We start from the raw sequence: 12005 nt of genomic DNA, 5'->3' as shown, positions 1-12005 counted from the left end.
TGAATGCTTATTTACTTGTTCTTGACAAAACTGTTGATGTTGTCCATATAACATTCTTTTTTGTTTTGTATGGAGACCCTGAAAGGTCAGGGTAATGGAACACAATGAGTTGGGATTAAAAAAAAAAAAGTTTTTGCAATTCTTTTTTTTGATGGTTTTGCATTCGCTTGCAAAACTTTTGCATTCCTCAGAGAAACCTTTGCACTCTCTTGCAAAACTTTTTGCAAGCAAGATGTGAAGAACATCATTTCACATACACAGTTTCTCAAAGAATGCAATATTTATTTAGAACACAATTGTTTTGTGAAGACAAAAAAAATCAATTTTTGTGGATTTCAAAATAAGAGTCTTTGGGAACAGAGACGTGACACAGAAAGGTTTTGCAAGTGGACGCAAAGTTTCCCTGGCGAATGCAAGAGTTTTGCAAGTGAACTCAATTTGGTGGTAAATGCAATAGCATTGAAAGACTATTTTTCTTCCTCGTGTTTTCACGAACATCTGTCATGCTTTTCCATCAACTTGCCCACTTAGGGGTTCCATATTTGTGTTGCTCAAAGAAAATGAAGTATATTTTTGGAACCATTACTTATTGTGTTTGTGTGTTGTGTCTTTATCATTCGTGAAACATTTTTTACTAACAAAATGTATCTTCATTTGAAAAAAATAATGCACACACACCTTTTTAATACTGGTGGCGTATTGCTTCATTGCAATCTTCTCTGCTGTGCTCTCAAACCCGAAAAAGGATTTGATGTCCATGCTGGCGGACTGCTCAAAACAGGTCCAGTCTTCATTCTCCGGGTGAACCTGAAGAGGGAACGTATAAACATCAGGATCCCTCGCAAACCGGCTAACACATAAACGTGTCCATAAGAGAGAAACGACAGGATGTGGCTTCCGACCGTGTAGCAGCAGTGCTCATAGACGTTGACTCTGCTGGAGAAGGACTCGTTATAGGCATCTATGTGCAGAGTTCTCTCTCTTCGGTTCAAAGAGTTCTTCTGGATGAAATACATGTACTCCACTCCTGCTATCTGAACACAGAGTCATGTGTCATTATCACCACGAAGTACCTTCTATTGATAAGTTTTAATAGCTTAAAGTTCATGTAAAACTGATAATGAAATTAAATACCCTCTTTAGAAGTCGAGGGGCCTCAACGTCCACGGTACATCTGCGTTCAATCACTTGGGTCGCCCCATCCTCACTATGACACTCACTGATGATGACACTGTTCACAAACATGGGTATCAGCGGGCAGTTGGGGAATCTTCTCTCATAGGCCTATGAAAGAAAAAAAGGTGAGACAGATTTAAGCGTGGGAAAGGAAAAAGGGTCTAAATGATCTAAAAGATAAAATACTGAACTGATTACAAGACAGAAATGTAGCTGTACACATGGAGACCATTTTTGCACACAGTGCAATGTTCTTAAATATGGTTTGTTCAGTTCTCCTTGTGCAAATTACCCTCGTATAGGTTATGTGTGTTCTTGAAAACAGGACACAGGTCTTGTGATATGTTATTGTTTTAGTTGACTTGGCAGCTCATATGACCAGGTTACCACGTACTATATGTCACATGAAGTCTTAAGTCAAGTACACAAATTAACCACAGGTACACCTGTCAATATTTACTCCCTAATCTCTCACGTTTTAAGGTTCTCACTGTGAGAAGTCATGGGACATACTCTAAAACATACAAATGATCTGTATTGAAAGCTTTGCATAATAGTATTGTTAAATGGGAAGGATTCATACTTCCAGAACCCTTTTATTGTGCTCTATTTAGTTTAGTGTCACATTACACACTTTAAATTGCATCTACGTCAATGCATTAGCCATCAGTGCAAACATATGTACGGCGAGCAGTGGATGAGGTGTTTCCAGTATGTTTGTTTAAGTATGTGTTCTCTGCTATTCCAGTGAGAGTCACGCAGATTAAATAGAAACAAGATCCTGCTTAAAATCAAGCAATATTATTATGTACACATGTGCAAGATGTAAATGATCTACATTAGAGACTATATTCAGAATAGTAAATGGAATGCCTTAATGGACATTATGAAAAGGATCATGCATGTTTGTTTCATCTTTAATGCATTTTGGCACAAATAGTCGTCACACTGGAATGGAAGGTCATGTTGAGCATAATGCACAGCTGGATACAAAATCCCATGCAGTGTTGTTTAATGCACATTCTGATCAATGTAGTAGGTCACATACAGTACATACAGAAACCTGCAAACTGTTTACAGTATACCAATATTTGCTTTAAACTAAACGCATGGTAGCCTCTTTAAAATGCTGACAATATTTCGACCTTTGTGTTAAATCAATAAAGTGATGATGTCCATAGACGTCATCCATTAAAGCGATTGATCAAACAATGAAATGTTTTCTCTGGACTGTACACAATAACAGCGTTTGTGTAAAAGGTGAAGCATTATATATTCTGCTCTCAGGAACAGAAAAGGCTCGGTGTCTCATTACAGCAGTCCCACTGAGAAACAAGATTGTGTGCCTTTCCTAATTCAGCTAAAAAGCACTTTGACATTCATATTTAATTCCTGAATTTCAATAGATTTATAATGCAACTGAATTTTATTTAATAGCAATTCTGCATAATTGCAGAATTATCCTGGTAACTTGAATTTAAGAAATTAGAATTAAAATAGAATGGGAATTCAAAGAAATGTATACAACTGCTTTAAGTATTAACTAACGTTCTTACATACAACATATGCACAATTTCTAGAAACATTTTATTTTTATACATGTCATTATACTTAAGCTAAAATAAATGTATTTTCTATCTTTGTACTTCCACATAATTGGAACAATATATGTGAAATGACCTTTATTGTTGAACAAAAGCAATTCCTATTTTGTTTTGAATTTCTTTGAATTGTAATTCAGCAAATTCCTCTTCCTGTCATTATAAAAGTTAACATCGTGTGAGATGTGTGGCCAATTCAATTCAAATTCTAACTAAACTGAATGCCGGCAAGACCGTCGACCCCAGGGAGTTAAATTGTGAATTTTACTCTACCCTGGTGATCCAATCCTGGAAATCTAGAACAATCCCTGAAGTTTCTCCTATACTAACATGATTGCTTGTTGAAGTGGGCCTTAAATTGTGTGCATCAAGCCTTTTACAAAATCAAAACCTCTTCCACAGCTGTTTCATAAGCACAATAATACTGTAAGGCTTAGTGATATCACAGAGAGGCTCAAAATCACTTTCCAGAACTGTTTGCCTCTTTAAGAAGAATCGCTTTATGTATTCCCCAATTGTAAGTCGCTTTGTATAAAAGCGTCTGCAAAGTGACTAAATGTAAATGTAAATATTAACCCCAAAGGTGGTTTGATTGAGTGCGCACAATGACTGATTCTTGTGAGTGTGAGCGGTGGCCCATGCTGACTAAACTATGACGTCAAACTGTGCACTCAGCAAACCTAAAAAACCAATACACAATAATAATGATGATAAGAGCAGGTGATTAGTACTTTTGCCAGGGGAAATGATGTCGTTGTGGGGGTGGAGAGGATCAATGCATGTAAACTGTAACCCAATTACCCAGCCGATCAATAATGCCTTGAGATTTCATGATGCTCACGTATGCCAGAATTAATAATGCGCCAGAACCACTCCAGACGCAAAATACAGGGAAATTCAGACCATTATTATTATAAGACTCAGTTTATTTTTAGTATAGCTATTTTTAGCACTCTACATAATAAAACAACCTATTATATATATTGTCTTATCATTGACACGTGCTTGGATATTTTATTATCTAATGCAGCAATAGACTGTACAGTTTAAATGTTGCTTATGGCTCTTTCCCTTGTGAAAAGTGTATTTAACGTGCATTTGTAGTGTACTCCTCATCTTAAAAATATATATTTTTAAAACAGCAGTATGTGCAGATAATATAATATTAATAAAATAGCAGGCCACTTAAGTGTATTTAAAGAGAGTTCAGTTTCATGACAGGTTCTTAATCCACTTAAGTACAATTTATAATATTGTCAGATTAAAGTACATTTTAAATTAGTTTTTGCCATGCTTTAAAGAAGTACACTTATTTTGATGTGTTGACTAACATAATAAAACACATGTAAACTTGATTATAATTTTAGTTTATATATTTTTTCATTACACATGTATAATTACTAATATATTTAAACACATAACATACAATTTTTAAAAGAAATCACATTAAAGTGCATTTTAGTATACTACAAAAGCTTGTCAGCACATTTGGCAGTACACTTTAACCGTATTTTAAAGACAATATAATTATGAAATGACTTATGTCATACTTAAATGCATCATAAAGCACACTTATTTAACTAATTGCATTTAATATATTTCATTTAATGCAATTAACATTCAATAGAGTGTCTGAAAACATTACATTAAATTCACATTTAAGTTTATTCCTGTAAAGCATATTATTTCTGTAACAAGTACTCTTGTATGCTAATGAATTTTCACAAGGGTTCTCAAGTGATGGTATGATTGTGTAAAGGGTGTGATATCATTAACAGGTCACAAGAGTTGTGAAAGGATTTAAGCGTGTATTGGAGTGCTGACATCTTGTGCTCTTATCAGCCTTGGTGATGTTGAGATGGGCAACTGAGATACTCCAAAGATCTACTGTTAGTTTTGCATTTGAGGCACTGCAGCAGTAAATGGAAATGTTGTTTCTTATTACTATTAAAAATACCACATCTGTGAAATGAAACTAACATTTTCATGTGGCACATACACTGCAAAACAAGGAACTTCACTGTGCAAAAATTCACTCAAAACTGTACGTTACAGTGATTTTACCATAGGTAAATATTAATAATACATCCAAAAAAAGGAAAATTTGAATAATTAAGCAATACAGTTCTTCAGAAAGGCGTGGCATAGAGGAGAAACAATAATGTACAGTATGTGGAAATAATGTGTTTTTTGAACCTTAAACCGTATAAACACATTTAATTTACACCAAATACATAAAATAATGTTATTTTTAGCAACATCATATGACCCCCTTTAACAATACGTCATTTACAGTTGCAATTTGGCACATGAATTAATTCAGTCAAATGTGTGGGTTTATTTGCATTTTACAACAGCTTCTAAAGCTGAAATGTAATTCGAATTTAGAAGCATTTAAATCTAATCAGTTTTGGACCAGATATAAAAGTTATTAAGATAAACCTTACCAGTGAATGTTAATTGGTTTTCAGGATCCATATTTTACACTGAATATATCTTACATGGAATGTAACTGGATAAAGTTATTTTCTTGTAAAGTGACCTAGAGCTTTATTATTATTATTATTATTATTATTATTATTATTGTTTACTATGGTAACTGCATAGGCCCAACAATATGCAAACAAATTATGAACATGTAGGGGCTTGAAAAGGCAGACTGACATTTTTTTTTTTGTTAAATGTACAGTATAAATATAATAATAGTTGAAATGTGATCGTTTGATTGTTTGGCTTCTACACGTTTCTTGAATTTTGCTCTCAGCTGGCAATAATCCACTATTACTGTATATTTTAGTATGGCTGGACTGTAGTACTGACGTTAACTAACAGGATGTTAACTATACGTTTTACAATGCCAAGCACATGGAATGCTAGTTCAGGTCAAACCATAAACACTATTAACGCAATAAAGCAATAGAGACTTGTGCTCTGTGAGGTTAAAAATTGACCTGTATTTGAGCTAACAACCAATCTAAAAGTTTAGTGAACTCTAGAGCAAAGCAGCTTTGAGACAGAGTACAGCTGACTAGACAAACTTTGAGAACATGACTAAATTAAAGTAATTCTACATGAATTCTTGATTGTTTAAACTTGTTTGAACTATTGGGGAGTAAATTCATTAAAAAAGACAAAACTGGGAAGAAGAAAAAAAAACAGTGTAGACAAAACCAGATATAAAAGGATTTAACAAAATATTGACAGACTTATAAACAATATGATTTGGCATGCATACTCTCTCAAGCGCATGCGATTTTTAAAAAACTCACCGCCATTATGAGCTCAAAAGGGTACTTGTAAACCCTCACAGGGGACTGATATTTCTGCACCATCGCTGCACCCCTAATGAAAAGCCCTTCCTTAGAAGAAAAAAAGAAATACAATTTATGAACAGAATTATGGACAGAAACACAGAACTGATCCAACAGCATATAGGTTAAGATATTGCAACATCATACATTATGTATTATTATATCTTCAGGCTGGAAACAATTTTCTCATTGTCTGTACAGTCTTCAGCAAAAATGTTACTCTTTAATGTGGTCAACATCTAAGATACATACCTCTGTATGAATATTTAAAATTGCAAAGGGACAGTAACTTAAAATAATGATGGCCGTGTACAACCAGTGACCCAAAAGAGGCCTGTAGACACAGTATCTTCATTCATACTTCATATTCATTGTTGTTTTGTCATCAGCATGGGCAATTTAAATGAAACACAAGTAAAGCAACCTGTAAACAGAGACTGACTCCAATGCGATCATGAGGTAAACATTTAGGACAGCTGTGAAATGAACTCTTACCCCTTATCTCTGAAGTTAAAGGCACAGAAAATGTAGTTGAATGGAAGTCTTGATAAAACCTGATGTGAAATAATAAGAATCCAGTCTGGGCTGCTTTAGTTATTCTGCTCCATTCTGCTGGGGAAGTGAAAGCCACTGTTGTGTCAGATGAGGTTACATAACCCACGTCACTCACACAACTCACACAAACTCCGCCTCAAAACCCCAGTCCACTTGTTCAGCCACAAGTAAGAGGTGAAAAATGAAGCATAAATTGCATAGCATTAATTGATTTTACACGTTTTTGAAAATGGCTGTACAGGAAATATCAAAATAAACTATAAGGAATGTTTGTAATGATGTTTAATGTTCAAAGTCCAGCTTTGATGACTTCTTAAGGCTTGTCTAAAAGGATTTGTGAGAGGTTGCTTGGGTGCTAAAGGTGGTTATAGACAGATTCTTCTTTTAATGATTAGATTTTAATTTAATAAAATATTTTTAATATGGCACAAGATTGTCCTATTTAAATCAAAAAGTTAGGTCAAAAGTCTCAATCTAAAAGTAATCCAAAAAGTAGTCTGATTACATTACCTAAATGTGTAATGGATTATGTTACTATCATTTTTGTCATGTAATTTGGAGTGAGCAACGGACTACAATTTATAAGTAATGTACCCAGCGCTGATTATTTGTGAAACTATTTTTTTTTTCAGAGTATAGATAGATAGATAGCAGTGTTAAACTAGGTTAAAGGTTATGTGTTTACATCGGAATGTTTTCACGTTTTGGAGTAAGTATTATCATTATTATAAGTATATTATAAATCTGTACCTGTGTTTGTTCAGCTTAACTCAACTTTACAGTACTGGTTTTAAACAAATTTGAGTAAAAATCACAATTAGCCAGAAGATGGTGCTGTTGATTTTTTGAGCTTGACTGCTTGCAACACTGCCCTCTACTTCATGAGTCTATCTATCTATCTATCTATCTATCTATCTATCTATCCATCCATCCATCCATCCATCTATCTATCTATCAAGGAGGGTAAAGTAAAAAATGTAAGAGTAGTTGTTATTTCGTTAGTTAGGTCCAGTAATTTGGATGTGTGGAGGATGTTGACTATTCGGCATTGTGGGAGTTGCAGCAGCGAATCCCTGTCTGAACACGAGTGTGGGTGTGAAGAAGAGGAGGTGACTGATAGAAGCAAATGTGGGAATAAGAGGAAGAGGTGGTCAGACACATGGGACAGTGACAGGGACATGTATTCCGGTGTAGGACATTGTTCTGTAAAGACATGTTCAGGATGCAAGGGAGTTGGAGGAGGTGTTGAAGTAGACTAGAAATTGGGATATTGTCCTTCCCGCAGGTAGACATCATATTTACCATGCACTATTATAGTCAGAGAGCTAAACAAGTTACTGGCCAATCTAAAGGCCAATTCACACTGCACCAACAAACGGCAATAGCCAACTGAGTACATTACGTCACTTCTCAGACATTCCACAACCTGACAAATGCTGATTCAACAATCAGCGAAAACAAGCACTGACCAACAGCAACAGACACTGACGAGGTAACACACTGATCAGATAAAATCTGATGAACACGTCTGTTGCCGTTTGTCTGCATCTGTCGGTGCAGTTTGAGCTAGTTTAAAAAAAATAAATAAACTAATTTATTTTACATTATATTTAATCAAAATTCAATAAAACATCTGTGCATTGTTAATTAATTGAGCAAAGTCTAACAGTGGAGCATCTGAAGAATCAGCTGAAGGATCTGTTCAACTTCTGAACATCTGTAAGTCTAAAAGTGCTTTTCATCTGCATGCCGAGGGTTGGCATACAACATCAAACACTTTACAGGTGTTGAATGGGAATGCTAATCCAGAATGTATTGATGGATGGATGGACGGACGGATGGATGCATGGATGGATGGATGGATGGATGCATGGACGGATGGATGCATGGATGGATGGATGCATGGACGGACGGATGGATGGATGGATGGATCACTCCATTGATCGATCGATGCATGGACAGATGGATGAATGTATTCAGTTGCCTGTAAGTAATTTTGCAACTATATTTCAACTAACTCTCATTGGCGTATTAATAGGCTGTTAGGTTAGGGTTAGTAGAACAAGTTTTGTTTACTGTGTGGAGACGTGCTGATATCGCGTTTGGTCTCGTTCTGTATGGCGTATCTTGTCAGTGTCTGCGCTTGCTTGGCCATTTGTTGTGGAGAAAATAAGGAAAGTGTGTCCACCTGAATGAATTTAGTATTTTGTTAGACGGGTATAAAAAAGCTTAGTTTACTGCGGCAGCCGTCGTGTGAAGGCCTCCTCGTGTGAAGACCGACGAGTGTAAAGACTGCAGGGACACCGGCAAAGGATAAGTATTGCTTTTTATTTCTCCTCTTTCCTATTACTTGTTTCGCTTCTGTTTCAGTTTTTATAACCATTTCTTACTATGTGTAAGTAAGTTGTTGTTGTTTTAGCATGTGTGTTTGGCAGTGTTATTTTTTAGGATTACTGATAAACTACTGTAATTTGATTTGTATTATTTGTATTTGTTATTTATTTTAATTTTAGTTAAAACATTTTTTTTTAAACTTCAAATATTAGGCATAAAAAATATTGAGCTGTGTTGTACTGACTCTTGAATTTCCAAAAAAATATGTGGTCTTTTAGATTTTGTATTGGAAATTGGATTTATTTACCAATTTGTTGCATTTGTGCCTAAAATTGTCATATGGTGTGATATACGTTATTCTATATAAAATGAAATTGGGATATACTCTCCCTAAGTAACTAACTTCACCATAAATCTTTATCATTACTATCTTAAGATTTAACATTATTTTGTGCAGATCCATTAGATTTTGTATTATTTTTCTAAATCATCATGCAGAGTAAGACATCTCTCCTCAGCCTTTCCAGACATTTTAGAATAATTCTGACAAACCCTGTTATAAATCTAACAAAATGCTTGTGAATCTTGCTGATACTATTTATTTTTTGTTACACTGACTTTTTTATGGTTTATAACAAAAAAAAAGTTTTTTTATTGCCACAATTCTGATTGTCACACCAAATGATATAGTGTCCACACCACAATTTGTCAATGCAAAAAAGTGTATTTTATATGAATTAAACATTCAATGAATTCAATTCAATTAACATTAATAAAATTAAAAAACATCAAACATACCAACATTGTTTTAAAACTTTTAAAAATGTATTTATGAAACTCAGAAATATGAGTAAATACCATCTCACGCCAAGAACCGTCAACATGAACATTTTAAGATTAGAGAGTGTGTGTTGTAACAACAATTATAATTGTTAAACAGTAAAAATATTATCAGCTTACAATTAGTCGAATGTTTTAGATTGAAAATTCAGACATTTATAGTGTCTTCATTCAGTGATGCTTCAAGAGATGGAGGGGTCAGGTTCATAATGGCATTCACTTCTTTTTCTGTATTTCTTTTGTGCTTCTCTCCACATCTCTCTCATTTTCTCTTGTCTTGAAGGAAGAAGGGTGTGCACACTGAATGCCTTGAGTTGTCCTCTTCGTTTCTTCTCTTTATACCTGTTAATGAAAAATATATAATGATTAAGATTTTTTTAACCGTTCATTTCAGCCTCACAATCTTGATAATAGTATCCTGTGTTGAAGTTACACTATGCAGGTTGTGGCCTAGACTTTCATCCTTCCCTATAGAAGGTGTCTGTTCTGTGTGAACTGGCATGATCTCCTTACTTTTTCCTCCTTTCCCTCAGGACCTCCTCTCTCCTTGCATGGTCAGCATTGAGTCTTTCCCTGTATTTTCGTGTCCTCTCTTTACTTGACATTTCTGCCTGACAGACAAAAAAATTGCATCTTTTAATATGGAAAGCATGGCAAACATGGTTAAATTAAGTATAAAATTGAAAAGGAATATGTTAATAGTATGGGCAATTTAATGTACACCATTAAATTCTTTCAATATGTTTTTAATATTTATTTATTTATCATTAAAAAAGGTGTATGTAATATTGTGTGACAAAAGTATCATATGGTGTGACGGAAAAAAGTCACACCATATGACGTTTTGTTCAGTTTAGCTAATCTCTTTGTTTACTAAAAACAGCTAGCTTATACTTAGCATGTAATTTGCCACATGGCAGCAATGATTTTTAAGAATTAAAAAAAAAAAGTGTTTGTGTGTGTGTTTATGGTTGTACATACACATATATGTAGTTTTTTTTTTTGGTGTTTGGCTTAGTGTTATGTTAGAATCATTATTATACTCTTATACCTTTTGTTCTTTAATATTTTGTATTGTTTTTAGCTTTATTTTTTGTTTTTCATTTAAATGTTAAGTTTTGAAATTTTGCATTTGTCATTTTTATTTCATTTCTTTCTTTTTAAAATGTGTATAAGTAGTATTTATAAAGTTTTAGCTTTTAGTTTTGGATCTGTTTTTAGTTGTTTTAATACTACATTTGATTGCTTCTGTTGTCCTCATTTGTAAGTCACTTTGGATAAAAGCGTCTGCTAAATGACTAAATAAATAAAATAAATAAAATGTTGACATTGCAAGTTACTTATAGTCAGAAGAATGTCTGTTGGTTGAACATCTAAATAAAGTATTAGCAGATATTAATCAGATAGTCAACCAATACTCTAATGACTGCTAGACATGCATTTGCAACATTACTTATAGTAAACAGAATGTCTAAAGGGGACCATCAAAATAAACTGTTGCTATTTATTCTTGTTTGACCCATTCAGGACTCCAGTAACATGAAATGTTTTGACAAGCGATGGTAATATGGTATCTTATTTTGCAAACACTATTTGGTAAATCATTATCTTAATATAACTGTACTACAATATCACCACTGTAAGAAAGCAAACAATCTTATACAGTCATAGAATATCAGTATCAACACCTCTCCTCTTGTAGGTGTATCATGTCTGTCTCTTCTGAATTACTCTGCATTCTGATTTTATGCTCATTTATCTTTCTCTCAGTTTGCCTTAACTAAAAACAGCTAGCTTATACTTAGCATGTAAATTGCCACATGGCAGCAATGATTTTTAAGAATTAATAAGTAAAATTTGTAAAAAACTGTTTAATTTTTATGTAAATAATGTCACATCATAAGACACAAAACATTGACCACTAATGAGCACATCAGTGACAGAGCTTTTTAATTAAAAATTAAAAAGTCAGAACTCATCTCTTAACCTTCCAAACCACTCCAGAGAGGACACTGCAGCTTCCTGGTTGAGTGTGGACCTCTTCATCATAATGATGTCCAAATTATTGCCCGTTCAAAATACAGATTGTAATGTCACACCATATGACGCCCATTTTACGGACACAATACATTTAGCCAGAACTTGCTTTAAAATCATGCACAGACATCAACACTTTCTGTGTCCATTA

General features: G+C 34.1%; 1 protein-coding gene across 1 annotated transcript in view; it reads right to left on the bottom strand.

Moving 5' to 3' along the window:
- Nucleotides 1-6717, bottom strand: part of LOC107684594 (SEC14-like protein 1) — an 18727-nt gene extending 12010 nt beyond the window's left edge. Inside the window, exons 1-5 of the mRNA XM_016480889.1 lie at nt 6584-6717; nt 6047-6136; nt 1135-1284; nt 903-1034; nt 679-807 (exon numbers count right to left, since the gene is read on the bottom strand). Of these exons, the coding sequence (XP_016336375.1) occupies nt 679-807; nt 903-1034; nt 1135-1284; nt 6047-6109 (474 nt within the window). The 5' untranslated portion in view covers nt 6110-6136; nt 6584-6717. The remainder of the gene's footprint in view (nt 1-678; nt 808-902; nt 1035-1134; nt 1285-6046; nt 6137-6583) is intronic.
- Nucleotides 6718-12005: the final 5288 nt, after the last annotated feature.

The sequence above is a fragment of the Sinocyclocheilus anshuiensis genome, unplaced genomic scaffold (assembly GCF_001515605.1).
Source record: "Sinocyclocheilus anshuiensis isolate Anshui unplaced genomic scaffold, SAMN03320099.WGS_v1.1 scaffold561, whole genome shotgun sequence".
Lineage (NCBI taxonomy): Eukaryota > Metazoa > Chordata > Actinopteri > Cypriniformes > Cyprinidae > Sinocyclocheilus > Sinocyclocheilus anshuiensis.
Note: the sequence above shows the minus strand (reverse complement) of the source record. Positions and strands in the feature narration are given on the sequence as shown.